General features: G+C 38.0%; 1 protein-coding gene across 2 annotated transcripts in view; it reads right to left on the reverse strand.

The window, feature by feature from the left end:
• The window catches only part of SSH2 (slingshot protein phosphatase 2), a 243,713-nt gene that overhangs the window by 119,366 nt on the left and 100,603 nt on the right, over nucleotides 1–23,744 (reverse strand). For both annotated transcript variants that reach the window (XM_018064358.1, XM_018064356.1), the window contains one exon: nucleotides 15,024–15,067. In XM_018064358.1, the coding sequence (XP_017919847.1) occupies nucleotides 15,024–15,067 (44 nt within the window). The remainder of the gene's footprint in view (nucleotides 1–15,023; nucleotides 15,068–23,744) is intronic.

Here is a 23,744-nt window from a genome sequence, read left to right on the forward strand (position 1 = left end):
AAGAACAATGAACTAAAACTCTTTTCATCTTAGTGGCATTCAATGACTATATTGTTGTAGTACATTACAAGAAATTATATTATTTATTATTTGTTTATAAAGTACTTCACCTTAAGTGGCCTAATTTAACAGCAATTATTCCTTGGGGTTGATATTTTCATAATTTTATAGGTAAAGTAGCATATTTAAAGAAAACTAAGCTTAATGAAAATTCTGAAAGAGATGGGAATACCAGACCACCTGTCCTGCCTCTTGAGAAATCTATATGCAGGTCAGGAAGCAACAGTTAGAACTGGACATGGAACAATAGGCTGGTACCAAATAGGAAAAGGAGTATGTCAAGGATATATATTGTCACCCTGCTTATTTAACTTATATGCAGAGTACATCATGAGAAACAATGGGCTGGAGGAAGCACAAGCTGGAATCAAGATTGCCAGGAGAAATATCAATAACCTCAGATATGCAGATGACACCACCCTTATGGCAGAAAGTGAAGAGGAGCTAAAAAGCCTCTTGATGAAAGTGAAAGAGGAGAGTGAAAAAGTTGGCTTCAAGCTCAACATTCAGAAAATGAAGATCATGGCATCTGGTCCAATCACTCCATGGCAAATAGATGAGGAAACAGTGGAAACAGTGTCAGACTTTATTATTTGGGCTCCAAAATCACTGCAGATGGTGATTGCAGCCATGAAATTAAAAGACACTTACTTCTTGGAAGAAAAGTTATGACCAACCTAGACAGCATATTCAAAAGCAGAGACATTACTTTGCTGACTAAGGTCCGTCTATTCAAGGCTATGGTTTTTCCAGTGGTCATGTATGAATGTGAGAGTTCGACTGTGAAGAAGGCAGAGTGTCAAAGAATTGATGCTTTTGAACTGTGGTGTTGGAGAAGACTCTTGAGAGTCCCTTGGACTGCAAGGAGATCCAACCAGTCCATTCTGAAGGAGCTCAGCCCTGGGATTTCTTTGGAAGGAATGATGCTAAAGCTGAAACTCTAGTACTTTGGCCATCTGATGCGAATAGTTGACTCATTGGAAAAGACTCTGATGTTGGGAGGGATTGGGGGCAGGAGGAGAAGGGGACGACAGAGGATGAGATGGCTGGATGGCATTACAGACTCGAAGGACGTGACTCTGAATGAACTCCGGGAGTTGGTGATGGACAGGGAGGCCTGGCGTGCTGCAATTCATGGGGTCGCAAAGAGTCAGACACGACTGAGCGACTGAACTGAACTGAACTGATGTATGGATGAATGAGATCCTTACTGTCTCTACCTACTACACAGTGAAATCACAGCAAAAGGAACAAGCTTGGTGGAATCAGTGGGGAAAGTCCATCAACAGAGGAATGGATAAAGAAAGATGTGGTGTATATATACAATGGAATATTACTCAGCCATAGAAAAGAACAAAATAATGCCATATGTAGCAACATGGATGGACCTAGAGATTGTCATACTGAGTGAAGTAAATCAGACACAGAAGACAAATCTCACATGATATTGCATTTACTTGTGGAATCTAAAAAAAAGGCTACAAAAAAATTTTTAAAGGCTACAAATGAACTTATCTACAGAACAGAAATAGACTTACAGATGTAAAAAGTAAACTGGGGGGTAAGGGGGAATAAGTTAGAGGGCTGGGACTGACACAGACATACTACTATATATAGAATAGATAACTAATAAGGACCTACTGTATAGAACAGGAAATTCTATTCAATACTCTGTAAGGGCCTAGATGGGAAAAGAATCTTAAAAAAAGAGTGAATATATTTACCTGTATAACTGATTTACTTTGCTGTACATTTAAAACTAACACAACATTGTAAATCACCTATACCCAAGCAAAAACTGTTTTTTAAAAGGGGAGGAAACTTTGGAAGAGAAATCTGATAAATACAATAAATATAATCACAGGACATATAAGAGGTTGTAGGCAGTTAGAAAATAAGGGTTTAGAGCTCAAAATGGGATCCGAGGTAAGATCTTATGGAAAAACCCAAACAAAACTCTTTGGCCAACTCAATAGATTTGAAAGTTCTGGGCACAGAGGCATGAAGAATGAGGTGGACAGGGTCACTGAGGGACAATACATAGATTTGAGGATGGGAAGCCACAAGCATCCTTGAAACAGTATGTACAATTAAGCAGTATGCACATATTTTTCTAATGAAAAATTCTAGCATTTTACCTAGCATTTCAAACAACTCCATGTTTTCCAAAAGGTTGAAAATTTCTATTCCAGGAAATAAAAGTCAGGTAAGGATAGTCTCTGGAGAAAAATTACTTCTGAGAGACGAACCACCAACTGAGACACTGTGGGCAGAGGGTATGAGAACCAGCAAAGAATGCTCACAGTTCAGGGGCCTGGGTTCGATCCCTGGTCAGGAAACTAGATCCCATATGTCACAACAAAGGATACTGCATGCCACAATGAAGACTGACTATCCCATGTGCTGCAACTAAGACCCAGTGTAGTCAAATATTTTTTTAAAAGGAAAGCCAAAGGAGGTAAGAACTGCATAGAGGAATGGGCAATAGTGTCATTTAAGATTGGGATCAAAAATTATTCACTGGCAATCTTAACAAGAACAGCATTTGGAGTGATGGAAGGGGCAAAAAGTCAGATTTCATGGGTGAAACAGTGAATATGAGTTGACAAAGGAGGCAGTAAAGATGGACTGTCCTTTCAGAAATCAAAACAAACTTGTAGTGTGAGCTGAAAACAAGGTTATGAAATGGTATTGTAAAATTATCTGACCATGTTTATAACATGAGGGAAACAAGCCAATAGAGAGAGGTAAAAGCCTATGACAAATTAAAACATTGTCCAAATAACTGGTCTTGAAACAGGGTACAATATTTAAAGTCTAAACTTCAAGAAACAGGAGTATTTTTACAAAATGTACAGATATCAATAAGACGATTAGAATCCTCTGCATATTAAAAACTTTCCAAAGATGTGTTCACATACTTGAACCTAGAAGATTCACATCAAGTTGGCTCAGAAATTACTTTCCAGAAATTTCTAGAAATGTAATTGTGTGTGTGTGTGAAGGATAATTTAATTTCTCATTCTTGACATATTTTTGACATCTGAAGAGGCTTGCCTTCTGCTATATCGCACTGAAAGTTTAATATACCCCCAAATAAACTCCAGTAATATAAAAAGCAAACAAAAGTCTAGGGTTGGGGACGGCTCGGAAATAATCCAGTTAATAAGCTTTCCATGGTGGAATTTGGTATTCTAAAACTTAAGCTCCTGCATAGCTACCTTATCACACACAGTTAAGGGACTTGGAATTTCATATGTAACTTCTAGCCAACAGGTTATTATTTTTTATTAAAAAAAAACAAACAAGAACCATTTCTTCTTTTCAATCACAGATAACCTATACTCTAAGTTGCTTTGGTTGTATCTGACTCTCTGTGACCGCATGGACTGTATATAGCCTGTCAGGCTCCTCTGTCCATGGGATTCTCCAGGGAAGAACATGAGTGGGTAGCCATTTCCTTCTCCAGGGGATCTTTCCGACCCAGGGATCAAACTAAAATATCCAACTTAAAAACAGTAACACACTAACTAACTTCTTACTGGCATCATATTTTCATATGTAATTATTTGTAATCCTGCCATATATGTCTTTCCTGTCTTTTACATGGCCTATATTTTCCTGTTCCGGAGAGTATCAATGATAAAAATTTTATGTGGGTAAAGATGTAGCAGTATTGTGTGTATGTAATGTATATATGTTATAGACCATCCTTTTAATAGAAAGCCTGGAATTTGGTTTTCTTAAAATTATTTTGGTATTCTGTGAAATTTACATACCAATCTATTTAAGACAATCACCATTTAATTCAGTTGAATATTAAAAGTGATTTCATTGATTACATATTTCAACTGTTTAGAGGGATGTTCTGCAAAACGAAACACCAAGAAAAACATTGGCCTGAAACTTCTCCAGTGGTTCAATAGTTTAGACTCTGTACTTCCATTGCAGGGGGCATGGGTTCAGTTCCTGGTAGGGCAACTAAGATCCCACATGCCGCAAGGCAGGGCATGGCAAACAAACAACCCCCCTTCTAAACCCACATTCCCCTTGCCAGGTATATTTAAATTTATTTGAAAATTTTAATGTATCAACTGTCTTTTTTGGGGTGGGGGTGGTGAATAACTAGGCTATTAGTGATTTTGATGGTTTCTGAAACACTATAAAGATTTGTTTACTTCAACCCTGAATACTCATTGGAAGGACTGATGCTGAAGCTGAAGCTCCAATACTTTGGCCACTTGATGCCATGAGCCGACTCACTGGAAAAGACCCTGATGCTGAGAAAGATTGAGGGCAGGAGGAGAAGGGGATGACAGAGGATGAGATGGTTGGATGGCATCACTGACTCAATGGACATGAGTTTGAGTAAAATCTGGGAGAGAGTGAAAGACAGGGAAGCCGAGTGTGCTGCAGTCTGTGGGGTTACAAAGAGTCAGACATGATTTAGCGACTGAACAACAACAAATTGTTTTTTATGAACATAAAATTATGACCCTAGTTTTAGAAGAGCTCAGATTATAATGATAAAAAGGATTAACAGTAATAATAATACCTCACCTCTTGCTGAGTGCCTATTATTATGATAGGCATTTAACCTTTTTATCTCAAATCCATGCAAAAAAAACCTAAAATATTATTTTTTCTATTATAGAGTAGAGGAAATGGGCTCAATGAGGCTAAGTATCTCTTCCCAAAGTCTTAAAAATGGGTGGAAAGTATAGTTCTTCATTTATTCCTTCTACAGAAAATTAGTGGGTACCATCTATGTGCCAGAATTTAAGGATACAACTGTGGACAGGATATTATCTCTGCTCTCACTCAGTTTAAGTGGCAAGAACAGACAAACAAATAATGTGTAACAACAGCGTTGGAAGTGCTGGGAAAGGGAAGCAGAGAGCTCTGTTAGAGCATGAGGTGAGAATTTTCCCACTGAACAGTAAGGATTATTATAAGGAAAGGTGGCTCATAACCAATTACGTGTTTTACACAGTTTCTAAATTTCCTGATCGTTTGTTTGGTGTATCAGCAGAACAGCTGTTTTAGGTAATCGATAACAGGTCCTTTCTTCTCCCTCCAAATGATTCCTTGGCTTGAGGAAATTCCCAGTGAATAATGAATACCAGAATAGTCTGCCAGTTATGTTTATTAATACAATCTTTTTGCCTCAGGATGGTGGAATAGCAGTGAGTCAGAGAAGCAAGCAGATGAGCCTGCTTAATAAATATTCATTGTTGAATGAAGCAAGATGATCAGTACTGTTAAACAGGATTTTACATTTAGCATCCAATGGCTACAGCTATGACTTTTGGTAATCATCCAAGTTGAATCAGATTTGACTCAGAGATGGGAAATGCTCATTTCTAATTCAACACTAGGTTTGTACTAAACAAGAAGTTTATTGGTAATTTGAAGTCTGACAATTTCTCTTCTTGTTTTTCCTCAGCAAATGATCTTAATACTAGATGATGTACAGGGTGTCAGTCATAGCACAGAATTAGAATAAGACTGTGAGTTTGTGAAATTAAAATGGAAAAGAATTTAGAAAATACTCGTGAAAGTACCATCACTTTATATCTTGCCTTAATATTTGGTGCTGAATATTTATTTAAGCTTTCCTATGAACAATTTTGCTTGCATTTTCAACAATCCTGTAAGATAGATGAGAAGATGCAATCCTCACTTTACAGATAGAAAGGAAGGCTCAAACAGAACTGGATTTTTATCATAGAAATATTATTACAGTGAAGATAAAAAACAATAATGTAGTCCAATTTTCTGTCATTACACAGGTATAACATAAGTATTTGCATGCTTATAGATTATATACATTTATATAGATTTCCTGTTAAATTACAATTTGAAAAACAGATGCTGCACTGGGATAAGGTTTCACTTTTACCTGGGAAATTTTTTGTTTTTCAGAAATCTTATTTGCTAAGCACCTGATGAAAGTGTGGTAAGCATTTTGAACTATCTTTTCTGAAGACTGCTGCTGCTGCTAAGTCGCTTCAGTCGTGTCCGACTCTGTGCGACCCCATAGATGGCAGCCCACCGTCCCTGGGATTTTCCAGGCAAGAACACTGGAATGGGTTGCCATTTCCTTCTCCAATGCATGAAACTGAAAAGTGAAAGTGAAGTCGCTCAGTCGTGTCCGACTCTTAGCGACCCCATGGACTTGCAGCCTACCAGGCTCCTCCGTCCATGGGATTTTCCAGGCAAGAGTACTGGAGTGGGTTGCCACTGCCTTCTCCGATCTTTTCTGAAGACTAATAGTCTACAAATAATACTAATATTCAACACATTAGTTCTAATGAATGCTTGTTAATTTTACTTTGTAAAAACTTTCCACCAGATGGTTTACTCTTCATCTTCTGAGATAATTAAATATAAATGTTGAAGTGATTAGGAATTTGATGATGATGGTGATTTGAGAGTTTGAATTATAATAGGAAATCTTTCTGAAGTGTTTATTTTCTTTAAAATATCTTTAAAACAAACACATACAGCTGATACATATATATAGTTTTAAATATGTATGTGTATGTGTATACTTTGTGTGTGTAGATGCATATGTTTATGTAACTATGTTTTAGGGTAAGAAAAATCATGTATATTAGGAGTTCCTACAGTTTATACTGTTTAAACCCATAAACATAAGAATATCAGAAAGAGAGAAGGAAAATAAAAACTTGACCTTATATTGAACTCAGCAGTTTTGAATTAAGTGTATAGAATAAATCTTTCCTAATAGCTTCTTATTCTTTCATCCAAAACAAATAACTTGTAGTGAACAAGAAGGAAAGTATATTAACTTTATCAATTTTTCAAAGTTTCCTGAAAATTTTCTGGAGGAAGGTGAGATTTTTTAAAAATATAATTCCATTTTGTTTTTTAATGTATTTTAAAAAACTTTATTTTATATGATGGTTGATTAACAATGTTGTGACAGTTTCAGGTATAAAGCAAATTGATTCAGTTATATATACATATATTCTTTTTCAAATTATTTTCCCATTTAAGTTGTTACATAATATTAAGCAGAGTTCGTTGTGCTATACAGTAGGTCCTTGCTGATTATCTATTTTAAACATAGTAGTGTGTACATGTCCATCTCAAACTCCTAAACTATCCCTTCCCTACAATGGAGAAATTACTTAATGTAACTGATGATAGGAAGGGACTCACTTCTCTCATTATGCTATTTATTTTACATGTGCCTTTAAGCATTTTTTTCCTTATTTCCTGCATTACTGTCTTCTTTTGTGTTTAGCTGCATTTTTGTAGTGAAATGTTTAAATTCCTTTTTCACTTCCTTTTGCATATGTTTTATAGCTAATTTTTTGCATGTGGTTATAATGGGATTACATTTAACAACCTGAAGTTTTAACACTTTAAATTCAATTCATTGCAGCTTACCTTCAATAACATACAAAAATTCTGCTCCTTTACAGCTCTGTCTCCACTGTTTTCAGTTGCTGATGTCACAACACCTTTATTGTGGATCCCAAAACATAAACTATTAATTCTTTTAAATGCATTAGTCTCTTAAATTATGCAGAAAACAAGATATGGAGTTACAAAGCAAAGTTATTGTAACACTAGCTTTTACACTAATAATTCAAGGTTTTTTCATTTAAGTGTATTAGTCTCAAATCAGGTAGAAAGCAAAAAATGCAGTTCCAAATCAATGTTACAACAGTACTAGGTTTTATAATTGCCCGTGTATTTACTTTACTGAGATCTTTATATCTCCATATGGCTTTGACTTACTGTCTGATGTCCTTTCATTTTTACCTGGCAGGAGAAACCTTCGGCATTTCCTGCAGGGCAGGTCTCGTGGTCACAGGCTTCCTCAGCTTTTATTTATCTGGAGTCTTAATTTCTCTTTCTCTGCTGAAGGGAAGTTTTGCCAGATGTAGGCTTCTTGGTTGACTGTTGTTTTCTTTCAGAACTTTGAATGTATTGGTTCATAGGTCTTTGGGCCTCCAAGTTTCTGATGAGAAATCTGCTGATAATCTAACCTTGGGGATCCCTTGTATGTGATGATACACTTCTTTCTTGATGCTTTCAAGATTCTTTGTCTTTTGGAAATTTGATTATAATGTGTCTTAGTGTGAGTCTGAGTTCATCTTACCTGGAGTTTGTTGAGCTTCTTGGATATTTATGTCTTTTATCAAATTTGGGAAGATCCCCCCCCGCCCCACTTTGGCTGTGCCATGCAGCTTGCAGGATTTCAGTTTCTGGACCAGGGATTGAACCTGGGCCACAACAGTGAAAGCCTAGAATCCTAAACACTAGGCCACCAGGAAACTTCCAAACTGTGAGGTTCTAAGCCATTATTTCTTTAGATATTTACTCTGCCTCCTTCTTTCTCATCCTTCTGGAACACTCCTGACACATATGTTGGCCCTCTTGATGATCTCCCGTAAGTCCCTTAGGCTCTGCTTGCTTTTATTCAGTCTTTTTTCTTTCTGTTCCTCAGACTTGATCATTTCCATTGCCCAATCTTCAGGTTTGATTTTCCTTTCTCTCTCCTGGTAAATCTGCCTTTGAATCTGTCTAGTGAAATTCTTTTTAGTTACTGTACTTTTCAGTTCCAGACATTCTTTTTTAGTTTCTTTTTAGACTCTCTGTCTCCTTATTGACACTTTCATTTTGTTCACAAATCATTTTTGTAAATTCCTCCACATTTTCCTTTAGTATTTTGAATGTCTTTAAGATACCTGCTTTAAAGTCTTTGTATAGTATATCTTCATTACATCTTTTTTTCGGGGACAGTTTCTATTATTTTTTTCTTTTGAATGGACCATACTTTACTGTTTCTTTGTATGCCTTGTGATTTTTTTTGTTGAACACAAGACATTTGAATCTAATAATGTAGTAACTTTGGAAATCTGATTCTTCACCTTCCCCAGGGTTTACTATTTTTTGTTATTGTTTTTGTCTTTTTGATTGTTGTAGGCCATCAGGTAAAGAATCCACCTGCAGTGCAGGACATATAGGAAACGCAGGTTTGATCCCTAGGTCAAGAAGATCCCTTGGAGGAGGAAAATGGCAATCCACTCCAATTCTCTTGCCTGAAAAATCCCATGGACAGAGAAGCCTGGTGGGCTATAGTCCAAAGGGTCATAAAGAGTCAGACATGGCTAAGCAACTAAACATGATGACAAGGCCATCTCACCGAGGATTAGGCTGAGATGTAAACCTAAGCTCTTTTCAGGTCTTTTCTGAGCTTTTCCCTAAGCGTACATAGACATGTTCAATTTTCCCCCATATGAGATGTTTTTGAAGTCCTCATCCTTAATGTCTGACTCTCAAAAGGTGGAAAGTCAAAAAGTGAAAGGGGAGGAAAAAAAGGTGCTAGTCTTTTAAATCCCTGAAACACTTCAGCATGAACAGGGGCTTGCAACAAAAAGGGGGATTATTCCACAACAGTGGCTGCCTGCCTCTTTGTCTGTACCTCAATGGTCAGAAGGGGCACTCAGCTATCAGATCACAGATCCCTGATATCTTGATATCCAGAGGATAGGATCCTTTTTGCTCACCCCATTTTCTATTAATACAAGCTGTATGCAAGCTGTACCAGGAACATGTACACAGCTATTTACCATATAGCTGAGAGTGAGGGATGAGTAGTTATTAAGAGTTAAGAGCTAAAATTGATCACAGTTTACCCTCTAGTTCTTTCCTTGGAGGTTGCAAGCCTTCAATAGACCACAGAGCTCCACAATCAGTTGCTCAGTCATGCCTGACTCTTTGCAACTCCATGGACTGCAGCATGCCAGGCTTCCCCGTCCATCACCAACTCCCGGAGTCTACTCAAACTCATGTTACATCAGACAGATTCTCCAGTACAATTGTTGTCAAAGTGGAGAGGCAGATTCCTGGTGCTTCCTTCTTCAATATCTTCCCAGCATCCTCTCCCAGAAGCAATAGGTATTATATGACACTTCATTAGTCTCCAGAATTTTATAAGAAAACAACTTTTCAAAAATTAAGTTTGGCCAAGTCAAGAATTAATGGGAAGCAACTTTTGCTTGTTGTTTATACCCTGAAGAATAACATCTGGGGGAAAAAGGTAGAATTAACTATTTAGCTTTAACAGCTATACCTAATTTCATGTGGCTGCAATAATTAGTTTTTCAAATCAGATTTAAAAGGAATGCCTCTTGTTCTCAGAAGCAGAACATGTCAGATAAATATAAAATAGAGTCTGTGAACACATTCTTCAGAAACAAACAGTACTTCAGTGAAACGAAAATTCTTATTCTTGTTGAGTGGCTAGGAAAGAACCTTCCAAACTGTGCACTTAGCACACAGTGGCAGAACTCGAGGATGGGAGCATGGCTCACTACGCCCCCTGGTGGCCACATCAAAACACTTATAAACAGCTGAAAGTTTTCTGGATCAGAAGAGCAACCCATGTGGAGAGAGGTGGAGATTGACTTAAGACAGACCAAAAGCAAAAGATGTAGAGCTTCACTATCATCAGTTAGAGCTGGTTTTTAACACATGGGAAAGTTTTACTTTTATAAATCAATCAATCACACACACGCACATATTCTAAGTTCAATAAAAGGTTTCTCTGTGAAATAATATCATTTTATTTCTTAAAACAGAAAAGTGACGTGATGGGGGCATCTTACTATCCAGTGGCTCAGAAAATAAAAAGTTCTTTGTAGTATCAACAATTTTTCTATAAGTATGAGATTGTTTTAAAATCTTAAAATATATATGTGCTGTGTGCTAAGTCGCTCCAGTTGTGTCCGACTCTTTGCAACCCTATGGACTGTAGCCCACCAGGCTCCTCTGTCCATGGGATTCTCCAGGCAAGAACACTGGAGAGGGTTGCCATGCCCTCCTCCAGGGGATCTTCCTGACCCAGGGATCGAACTTACATCTGTTACATCTCCTCCATTGGCAGGTAGGTTCTTTACCAAGGGTTTCCCTGTGGCTCAGCTGGTAAAGAAGCCATCTGCAATGCAGGAGACCTGGGTTCAATCCCTAGGTTGGGAAGATCCCCTGGAGAAGGGAAAGGGTACCCACTCCAGTATTCTGGCCTAGAGAATTCCATGGACTGTATAATCCATGGAGTTGCAAAGAGTCAGACATGACTGAGCAACTTTGGACTTCCCTTGGCTCAGCTGGTAAAGAAGCCGCCTGCAATGTGGGAGACCTGGGTTCGATCCCTGGGTTGGGAAGATCCCCTGGAGAAGGGAAAGGCTATGCAATCCAGTATTCTGGCCTGGAGAATTCCATGAACTGTATAGTCCATGGGGTCGCAAAGAGTTGGACATGACCGAGTGACTATCACTTTCACTTCTTTACCAATAGCGTCACCTGGGAAGCCCCCCTCCCAAAATACATATATGAGGATAAATTAACAGTTTATATTTATAATAGACTTTTCCTCCTTACCACCTTTAAAAAAATTTTAGGTATAATACTCTTATTCTCTAAGTTAACAAATTCTTTAACTAGAACACACACTCAGGTAGAAGTACACCTGTTTCCTTTCCACAGCAAAAGATGGGTAATGTAGTATTTATTGTCATTATGATATTTAAATCCATACAAAAATTATTTCACTGAACAGGCTGAAATGAAGCCATATCTCGAAAGTAAAAAAGAAACAGACCAAAGGCAAGAGAAGGAAAACCTGATGAGGTACCAGAGACAGAGATCTGGAAGAAAGATGTGTCTACAAAAGGAATGCATTAGTAACACAGCACCATGTGAAATTAGGGCTTCCCTCATAGTTTAGTTGCTAAAGAATCTACCTGCAATGCAAAAATGTGCCTGCAATGTAGGAGACCTGTGTTTGATTCCTGGGTTGGAAAGATCCCCTGTAGAAAGAAATGGCAACCACTCCAGTATTCTTGCCTGAAAAATGCCATGGACAGAGAAGGCTGGTGGGCAGTCATAAGAGTCAGACACGATTTAGTGACTAAACCACCACCATTTGAAATTACATCTTACACAAAGACAGTCCTAATTCTACGTTTTCTTTCAGCCCTCTTTAAGCTATTTCCACTTGACTATTGCCCTGTTGTTTCACATGTGCAGAGGTGAACTCTTCATACATCGTCTTACAAGTTCTCTTTTTCAACTACACCATTTCTAGTAAAGATATCAACCAATCTTCTATTCCTGTTCATTCATTTAATGAGCATTTATTGAGCGCCAACTACAGGCTAATTGCTGTGGATGCTGAGATAAAAGACACAGTTTCTGTCTTCATGCTGCTATCAGTTAGGGAGGTGACTGCCTACCTCTAGCCATCTGTATGCAATGGCTTTCTAGCTCATTCTCCTGCCTCCTCTCATACTGCATAACACTGCCAGACTCTTATCCAGCAGTCATGCATTCTTTTAGACAAAGATCTACCAAATCAAAGTTGTTCCACTCTTAAGATATGAACGATGATCTTCTTACTGCCCTTGGAACACATTAGTACCTACTTCCATCCTTCTGGGCATATCCTCCCACCTCCCCATCCTCCTGTGTATGGAATGCTCTTCTGTTCTCCTAACTACATCCCATTTATCCAATACCCAGAACTTACCAGGATATTTTCTGATATTCCTCTGGCCCACACTGCTTGCTCTCTCTCTCTCTTCCCCACCTGCTACAAAACTTTCATTGCTAGGTTTGAAGTAGCAAACCTACTTACTCACAGTTGATATATACAGAAATGGGAGAATTCTACTATAATTAAAATATTTTCTAAATTTAGATCTAAGGTACTTTATTTCCTTCCACAACTAGTTATCTTAAAAAAGGTATCTTGGGATTTCAAAGATTTATTTCAATGGTATCTTCCTTTTGCTCACTTTTATTTATTACCTTGGGGGTTCCCAGGTGGCACTAGTGGAAAAGAAAGAAAGAAAGAAAGTGAATTCTCTCAGTCATGTCCAACTCTTTGAGGACCCCATGGACTGTAGCCTACCAGGCTCCTCTGTCCGTGGGATTTTCCAGGCAAGAGTACTGGAGTGGGGTGCCATTTCCTTCTCCAGGGGATCTTCCCAACCCAGGGATCAAACCCAGGTCTCCCACACTGCAGGCAGACGCTTTACCTTCTGAGCCACCAGGGAAACCCCAGTGGAAAAGAATCTGCCTGCAATGCAGGAGACACAGGTTTGATCTCTGCATCAGGAAGCTCCCCTGGAGGAGGGCATGGCACCCCACTCTGGTATTCTTGCCTGGAAAATCCTTTGGACAGGGGAACCTGGTGGGCTACAGTCCACAGGGTCACAAAGAGTCAGACACAACTGAGAACATTTATTACCTTGAAATTTTCTTAGGCTGACGCATGAGACAGCCATTTGTAAGTCAAAATGGCATGTTACATGGCTTTGTTTATTCTCCAGTCAGCAAAGTGGGTCAGAACATAAGAAGATGAAAAGCAATGAGTTCATAAATATGCAAAAGGAAAGACTGGAACTGAATTTCATCCATTTATATTTTTACCAAAAAGGTAAGAATACATAACCTGATTTTCAGTTCTACAACTGTGTTATGATATTTTATGCTTATCTTCTGCTAAAGACAACATATCACCAGAATTAGCTATCATAAAAAGGACCTAGTGGGCATGAATAGATCATTTGTTTTTTAAATATAGTAAACTACATATAACATAGAATTTGCCTTCTTAACTATTTTAAATGTACAGGGGATTAAGTAATTCACACTGTTGTGCAACTAACACTACCATCCATCTCAAGAACTTTTTCTCTTCCAAAATGAAACTTTGTACCCATTAAGCAATAACTCCTCATCCATCCTCCACCAGACCCTGGCAACCAACATTCTACTTTTCATATCTGAGAATCTGACTACCTTAGGTATCTCATATAGGTGGAATCATACAGTATGTGTCTTTTTGGGACTGGGTTTTTTTCACTTAGCATAATGTCCTCAAGTGAGTTGATTTAAAATTTTTTTTTATTTCACAGACATTTAAACAAATATTTTTAAAAGGTACTTATTTCATACAAAAGATATAGTTTATTGGGTCACAGTATAATAATGTACTTATAAAAGAAAGAAAGTAGAATTCTATGCCATCTTGAGAAACTAAAATATCATAAAATATAGTTTGTTGCATTACAACATTGACAGTGCTACAGACTTTCAAATTTTTAAGGATTTCAGTGAACTATTATTAAATCTTTAATATAACCATAAAAAGCATTTTAAAGAAGATAACAGAAATATTATATACATCCTAGATATCTCTCATAATTCTTTTCTTTTAATGACAGCAAGTATTGGTATCCTTATAAGATGCCCACTATTCCATGAGAGGAAGGAAAAAAGTTTCACTGTATTTTAAAAGACTGGGTAAGTTACTTAGCGGAGGAGGGCATGGCAGCCCACTCTACCTGCCTGGAGAATTCCCTGGACAGAGGAACCTGGCAGGCTATAGTCCATAGGGTTGCAAAGAGTCAGACACGACTGAACCAATCGAGCATGCACACACAAGCTAATTAGTATATCCTTCGTATTAACCAATCTGTAAAAAAATGCCAAAACCTGTCAAAATGAATGACAAACATAAGGACAAAACTGAAGGCTGAAATGTTCTTTAGTTAGGTAAGGAAAATTTTCTTTTTTATTACCTAAGATAGGTTTACAGACTTGGGTCAAAGCTAGGCCAATATTGGCCTTTCTGGTTAAAAAAAATAAAAAAGACATCTACTATTTAATTAAGTTAATTAGTTAATTTATATATTGAGGTATACTTGCCATACAATAATTACATTAGTTTCACGTGTACAACATTATGCAGTCCACCACTTAAAATCTGAGTCAGTAACGGGATTCTTAAAGCAATTCCATTTTGAGACATCAACTAACTATCTTGGAAAACCAGGAAAAACTCATCTGACAAGACTGAAAAGGAGTTAGAGAAAAAACACTATAGAAATGCTATAGGATGTAATGAACAAACATACCTCCTGGGCTGTGATCGGCATTCCTCCTCCCCACTATCTGCCTCCTGTAGAGAGAGGAAAATAAGAAAAAAATTACTTAAAATCTGAGGTCTCATATCATAATACCAACAATGAATGCAGTTTTATTAACCTTTACATGTAGGGAGTATCTCATTGATGGTGTACACTTAAACTAAATTCTGTCCATAAAAAGTGACTTCAAGCAACCCACTGGGTTGATATATCAACAGAATGTATTCCTGGAGGAAACTTTAACAATAGCCTACGAATTTTTTAATAACAAAGTATTCATAATGAAAAGAATACCTCTGAAAAATAACTGGAGATGTTATGTTACCTTCAATTAAAATGAGTGGGCATTCTTTCACCAACAAATATCATCAAGGTGACCTATTAACAATTCTGATCCCCAAAGAACCACCTAAATAATGAACACCATTTTGAAAAGTTCTCTTGATCACATGACCATCACCTTAATGAACTATTACTTACTGAATATTTATAACATTCCAGATGCCTTGCTCAATACTTTCAAGTACTTTGTCCAACTTATTCCTTAAAAACTGAGGTTGATCATACCCTAGTTTTCACCAAGTCTGACACATACACATAAATCTACAATCAATGCAACTAAAAAGCATTGAATCATCGTTTAATTGCAATATTTATTTTTTACAGTGGCACATCAAATAATTGAGGTGTCATACAGCAATTTAGGCTCAATGAAATACGAATATTTTATAGAAACTGAAATTCACAAAAAGGAAAGAAGTTGCTCAAGGAAACTCATGTGGTAAGCTAAAATTAAAACTGATAAAATACTGCCTCCCAACACACTGAAAAAGGATATCATTCACCCTGACCTGGGTTAGGAATTATTATCTGTTAAGATATTATATAGATCTTCACGGAGACAAGAATAGCAACATGAAGGAAAGGCGTGAGAAAAGATGAGAGAATGATATTGAGGTGCTAACTTTGTCTTTAAATTTCCTCTCTGACATTTTATATTTGCACTCTGGTCACTTTTGCCCTATTTGGCAAACACAAAAATAGGGGAAAAATAACTCAAACAATATGAGTATTGTCTTCTGGTAAGTCACCCACATTTTCAGTTTATGGAACCACCCCATTACCTCTACATCATCCTGCCTCCATTCCTGGGCAGAAACGGCCAGCTCTATAGCTTTTATTCTCATTTTATTTTCATGATTGATTTCAGGTATGCCCATTATCTTGTACAAACAGCAGGAGACAGCAAAGATCGTACCCTCAGAGGGAGGACAGGGAGAGTGTCATGGTATATTATACTCTGCCTCTAGGGGAAGTTTTAGGTTTAGAAGGATGCCTTTCGGGAAGTGAAGAACAGTGAAGAACCAATCGTCTCTAGAGTCAATAGTCATAACCTGGAAAGTCTGCGTGAACGAAAATGAAAAGATTCATAAGCAAATACAAATGTTAGATTTTGGAGCCTAAGGGAACTATGCTTCCTTGGAGGGTGCAAAGAGCCAAAACCAGTTACATCGACAGAGGTGAACTAACATTTATTTAATACCACTACAGGCCAGATAATTTATACATTATTTTATTTAATGTGCACCACAATGCCGTGGGGCTTGCTAAATGTCACAAAGCCAATAAATGATGGGAGTCACAATTTGAACTCAGGCCTATATTTCTGCTATAAATAGCTGCCTCTAAACTAAAAATCTGCCTTTGTTACCTTAACCCCAGGACAGGGGGTGGGAGGGGAACTGCAGAAGAAAGTATAACTTTTCTCAAGGATTATAATAAAACAATATCCTTTTGTCATCTTTCTTCTATGACGTCTACACTTTAAAATAGTGTCGAGGCATGGAAAATTCCATTTGCACAGAAAAAAAGTAAGCCAGAACAGTGTTTCTAACACAAGATCCCCAAATGACTTTTTTTTTTCTTTTTCAGATAATTTTACAATAGTCAGGCCAATGAATTATTTGCTTCCCTTTCATCTTACTTGGAAAAAGAGGCTTAGGAAAAAAAAAAAAACAAAAAAACAACTCAGTATGTCAAGGCAAGGTAAAATGGAATTTTGTTTTAAAAATGAAAAAAGTGTTCAATTATGCTTATTTCAATGGAATTCACTGCCAAAAATACAAAGATTCAATACTGCTTATTCAGCAAGATAAATGATCAGGTAACACAGTTGAATGGTGGCAGTTAAACGGTAGCTAAAGGGAGAATGCTTACCATTCTATTGTAACAAGTGTGTACACTAGACCATATAAAACCACCTATCTTATCAAATTGCTTGACATATTGTTGGTGTAAAAAAAAAGAAAAGAAAAAAAATGCAAATAGTCAGTGTGCTCAGAACATTAGAAAACACCAGGAGAAAAGTGTAGATATAACCATCAATTCTTCTAAGTAGACAGAATCATTTTTGATGGGTAAGGAGAATGAAATAATTAAATGATTAAACACAAGTTTGTTGACTTTTTAAAAAATATTCCAGAGTACTATTGTTAAGTAGTTTTTATTTAGAGAGTACAATTTCTTCCTGATGTTCTAAAGGAAAAATTGACCTATAAACAATATGGTGTGAGATTCTGAATATGCATTTAATTTTAAGATATTCAGAAAACACTAATTCAAACAGATATATGCACCCCAATGTCCACAGCAGCACTATTTATAATAGCCAAGATATGGACGCAACCTAAGTTTCCATCAACAGATGAATGGATAAAGATGTGCCATATGTGTGTATGCGTGTGTTTTATATATATATAAAATGGAATAAATGGAATACTGTTGCTGTTGTTTACTTGCTAAGTCGTGTCTGACTCTTTGTGATCCCATGGACTGTAACCCACCAGGCTCCTCTGTCCATGCTCAGCCATAAAAAAGATGAAATTCTGCCATTTGCAACAGCATAGATGGACCTGGAGGGTATTATGCTCAGTGAAATAAGTTAGAGAAAGCCAAATACTCCATGTTATCATCTACATGTGGAACCTAAAAAAATAAAATAAATGAACACTTAGAACAGAACAGAAACAGACTCATAGATATAGAAAACAAACTGGTGGTTACCAGTGGAGAGAGAGGGAACGGGTGGGCAAGGTAGATGCATGGGATTAACAGGTACAAAGCACTGTGCATAGTGAATAAAAAGAATATATTGGACAGCACTGGGTAATACAGCCTTGTAATAACTGTAAATGAAGTGTAATCTATAAAAATATTGAATCACTATGTGGTATACTTGAAACTAATATAATGCTGTATATAAACCATATTTCAATTAAAATATAATACATAATTTTAGGGTATTCAGGAACCATTAAGTATGAATTGATAAGCTAATACATTCTTATTAATCTTAATACCTGAACACAAAAGTAGGTCACTTAAGTAAAAGATGTTTGAAAAAGAACATAAACATCACAGTCATATTTGTTGAGAAATAGGCTGGAAGTGCTGCTAGCCTTGAAAAACACCAGGCTAGGTAGGTGTTAAGCAATAATTTCCCAACCTTTATGGTCCAAAGTTCTTTACACTTTCCATACCAAAATTCTTTACACTCCAATCCAAGTAGATTCATTCATCATTTTTCAAAGGCCCATGTTGTTTCATCATCGTGGAAGGCCCTTCCCCACCCTCCTAGATCTTTCTGCAACCTTAAAAGCTGGCTTTAAAAGTCAGTAGTTCATGATGCTTCTGTTATCATCTTACTGAGAGGCTGTCTGCCTTCTTCCAAACCTGACAATTACTGTGCATGCTTCCTATGGCACTACTGAGACCTGTCTGTGAGTTACCACTGGGCTCTTGTTTTACTCCATCATCAAACTGTAATCTGCCTTATTTTCCCTTTGCATCTCACCTTGTGTTTAGCACAATGCCCTATGTGCACATGGAACTCGATAAAGAGGTGAATGAATGCATGATTGGAGCAGTGAACTAAAACCATGCAAACATGGAGCTAATTGGCTGTGCATTCTTAGCTAGTAAGGACTATGCCAGCTATGTTTTACCCTTAGCCGGTTAATAGAACAGTTTTTGTTGCTCAGGAGTTAGTCTGTGATGAAGATCTGGAAGTAATACCTTAGGCTTTTCCTTTGGTTAAGCAGAGAGAATCATTCACTTGCTCTCATTTATGTATTCATTCACTCATTCCACATTAATTGACCACCTATGATGTGTTAGGTATTAGGCACCAGGAATTCAAAGTAAGCAGAAGCACCCTTATCCTTGGATAGTTCATACTGTAGTAGGGGAGACAGTTTCATAAGCCAAAAATTATATGTCATTTGGCTTACAGCAGAAGCTGTATATACACTTTTATACAAAGTGCTCTAGAAACAACAGAGGAGGAAATGACTAACTGTGGGGCTTGGATATGCTTCACAGAAGTTAATTTTCAGGCTAGGCTTGAATTAGTGGGTTTGTGTTAGATGGAAAATAGGAGGAAGAATATTTCAGGCAGAAGAGCTGGCAAAAGGAACAGAAAGAGGAGTAAGAGTCTGGACGTGTACGGAATGGTGAGCAGCTGTGAACTCCTGGAACAAAAGGATGGGTACTGGAGGTTAAGGCTATCAGGTAATACTGATGTTACGAGTCCATAAGGGTAGAATATTAAGATAACAGTCCTAGGGTCACAAAAAGTGGTTGTGGATTATTCATTAACTGGATTTCAGATTATTCATCAGTCACTTCTGTCCCTGGGAAAAAACTGAGGGTATCTGTCAGGAAAAAATAGTCTAGTAGTCTTTCTAAGAGTGGACGTGAGCTTTGAAATCAGGAAAATCCTGCTTCTGGCTTTTGAAAGAAGCAAATGTGAAGGATACAGGCTTGAGGAGGAAATAGGGCACCATATTGCCACTTGGCTACTGGTAAGAGAAGGCTCAGATTCTCTCTAAGAAACAAGAGAGAAAGAAGACGGGGATGGAATCATGTTTGGGTTATCTAATGCTTTATAACAAACCACTAATTTATTATATTTCATGGGTCAGAACTTCAAGCAGTATTTAGTTAGGTGATTCTTCTGCTCCACATAGTACTGCTAAAGGTCACTCAGTGCTACTCTGGTGGTATATAACTGGAAGATGGGCTAAGTGAGAGTCCAAGCAGTTTCATGCATATGCCTGACATCTTAGCCTGGAAGACTTAAGCTGGGCTCAACTGGACAGTCAACTAGAATGCCTATGGATTGGGTCTTCTCAAAGTCCATTAGGGCCTCAGGGTTGGTCTATTTGCACGGGGGCTTAGAACGCCAGGAGGCTAGGCACAGAATTGGCACAGAGTCACTTCTGCCATACTCTGCTGGTGTATTAAAGAGGTCTAGCACAGATTCAAGGGGAGGGGAATTAGACTCTATTTTTCAGCAGGGGAAAGAGCAAAGACTTCATAGTCATCTTTATGATACCCTCTCAATACCAATGACTAGCAAGTAAGTATGTAGGCAAAATGAACAGGACAGGAAAAAGGCAGTTAAAGAGTTAATGAAGTAGAACTTCTAAAGACTAGGGCCACAGAAATATCCAGGAGAGAAGAGAATAAAGAAGATGATTCTTATTCAGTACAAGATGCATGGAAGGCCATATGGATAATTTTATAGTCTGGTGTCTATAATGAAGTGTCCTCTCTGAAGATAAGAAAGGACCTGAAAGTGTGGCCATTCACACACACACACTACTGTCCAGGACCAGGATGAATAACCTGGGCACTTACATCTGAGAAGCTGGTATGTAGGAAGCTCAAACCTGATCAAATCAGCAGTCCCAATATAAGATGACTTTGTTTTAAAGTTGTTTAAATTGAGATGTGTGATACTTGCTGGGATCAAGATCCAAAACAGAGATTCAAATTAGTCATATTTCAGGAAGATGTAAGACACATTAAAGTAAAAATAAGGAAGCCAGAATACAGTGCAATCCTTATTTCTGAAATCAAAGCCACACTATGCTGTCATTATGACAAGTTTTAAGAAGCTGTAAATGAACTTATTGTCCATGATTTCAAGCAATAGAAAACCTCTGTGAGACACCTACTATTTCTCAAGTATTTCCTTTGAATTCCTTTCAAATACAAATACATATGAATCACAGTTGGAATGGTTAATGAGGTACTTCCTCAGTGATAAGAAAACCAGCTTGATTAGAACTTGGCTGATGTGACTTTGCTTCTGAAGAACACCAAGTCTTTGCTCAACAGCTAGTTGAAGAGGTATCACAGTACAGTCGCTCGCTGCCCTCTAGAAAACCCGAGCTCTGGGTGCGGAGCTGTTACTGGATGCCTTTTGTTTATAATCCTTATTCTACTTAAACTTTTTATTTAATACAGGCAACTTAACCCCACCTGCACCCCCCACTTGGCATAATTTCAGAGTAGCTAGACTGTTTTTTTCTATCACAGAGATCCGACTCCTTGAGGCTACTTGGTTTGAAAAAGCAACAAGTCTTATCATGTTCTGAACCTGTCACATTTGACAAGCATGCAGTATGGGAACTTCACAGGTCACTGGATCTTAACTCTGGCTCCATTCAGAACTTTTTCAATAACACAAATCTCCAGGCCTCACACCTACAGACTTTTATTCTTTAGCCCTGAGGTGAAGCCAGTGGTGTGCTGGAGCCAATTGTTAAGATTTTTAGGGATCTTATGAGATTCACACTGGTAGCTTGAAACTGGCTATGGTGGGACTTTTTTTTTTTTTAACTAGGAATATTAGCAAATGCTACAAAGCAGCCCTTACCCGGAAAACACGTTTTTGAACATGTACCAGCCCACCATGAGGTGTGGGGCCCTAGGATCTGCACATTTTCAAAGCTCTTGATAACTGACAAGCAGTTTAGATTGAAAACGTTTGTCTTAAAGGTTTGGAAAAATATCAAAAGTTCAGGGTAAACAAAGCTACTACTCTCTCCAGGTAACTGTGCCATGAAAGGTGCCAGGGAGACCAGTGATGACAGGAACTCAGCACTCCCAAAAGATCTATGGCTCCTGTCCCAGACTGTAAGCTCTGTAAGGGCAGAACTACATTTGCAGAGCAGCAGTCACACAGAAAATGCTCAGAGGATACTAGATGAAATAATAAGTATTGCTCAAGGTATGGTAACCAGTAAGTGGCAAAATTAGGCCTCCACCTTACGTTAACTTGGTATATCATGTGCCTCATCGCCATTAAATTATTGGTCATATCCTTGGTTTGTCAATCCGAGAAGAGTGCTTAAACATGGGGTAGAGAGCAAGCAGCATCCATCATAAGACTCTGTCTCTGTGCTGCTCCATAATTTAAAGTCTTTTCATGACTATTATCTCATCTGAAGCAACCTAGGATAAATGCAGCACAGGCATGATTAACACTTACTTTTCAGCTGAAGAAACTGCCTCATGGAAGTGAGATAATTTGCTCATAGTAACCTAAGAGTAAGCAGCAGAATCACGATTCTGTCTGGGAAGGACAAATAACCCTTCTATCAGAACAAACTGCTCTTCTTGCATGACAGGAATATGCCAGGTACACCAACAGGGGTCTTAGACCTTGTCTTTATCTCCCTGTCCAGATTCTGCTTCCTACTATTAAAGTGAAATTTCACTTCCTACTCTTTGAAGACTTCATATTTGGTCCATTTCCTTCACTGTAGCCTGAGATCTCAAGATGGACATATGGTCTTATGTTCAGCTAGGACATAGTGGTACAACTGTACTAATTGCTTACACGTTGAAATACCGAATGGTAAACAGTGGCTGCCTAGAGCCCCTCGGATTGTTTCATGATCCAGCAACAATCAGATTCAGTTCAGTTCAGTCGCTCAGTTGTGTCTGACTCTTTGCGACTCCATGCACTGCAGCACGCCAGGCTTCCCTGTCCATCACCAACTCCCAGAGCTTGCTCAAACTCATGTCCATTGAGACAGGGATGCCATTGAACTATCTCATTCTCTGTCATCCCCTTCTCTTCCTGCCTTCTATCCTTCCCAGCATCAGGGTCTTTTCTAATGAGTCAGTTCTTTGCAGCAGGTGGCCAAGTATTGGAGCTTCAGCTTCAGCATCAGCCCTTTCAATGAATATTCAGGACTGATTTCCTTTAGGATTGACTGGTTTGATCTCCTTGCAGTCCAAGGGACTCTCAAGAGTCTTCTCCAACACCACAGTTCAAAAGCATCAATTCTGTGGTGCTCACCTTTCTTTATGGTCCAATTCTCATGGTCCAACTCTCACATCCATACATGACTGCTGGAAAAACCACAGCTTTGACTATACAGACCTTTGTTGGCAAAGCAATGTCTCTGCTTTTTAATATGCTGTCTAGGTTTGTCATAGCTTTTCAACAATCAGATTAGTGCCAGGCAATGTGGAGGACCTCTAGGTCTGACTCCTGCCTATTCTGATTGATTGATAGCTATGCCATACTAGTTGCTAAATATTCTGAATACCACTTCAACATCTCCTCTGCTCTCTAAACTTTGGTTTAAAATTCTTGACTCTGATCTTGGCTCCACCTTGGAGGCAGTGCCTCTATAATCTGTTCTGTTGTTTGTGTGTGCTGCTAGCTATACCCCAATTACTTGGCTTGCCTTCTGCTCTTATTACTAGTCATCTGTTACACATGATTACCATTTCTCCACAAGGAATTTAAGCTATAAAAGGCATTGATAACACCCAGGGAAGCTAAATAAAATCCACTTATGAAGGGTCTTTTTATATTAAACCTTTAAATTGTTTATGGACATAAAG

The sequence above is a fragment of the Capra hircus genome, chromosome 19, assembly GCF_001704415.2.
Source record: "Capra hircus breed San Clemente chromosome 19, ASM170441v1, whole genome shotgun sequence".
NCBI classification, from domain to species: Eukaryota; Metazoa; Chordata; class Mammalia; order Artiodactyla; family Bovidae; genus Capra; species Capra hircus.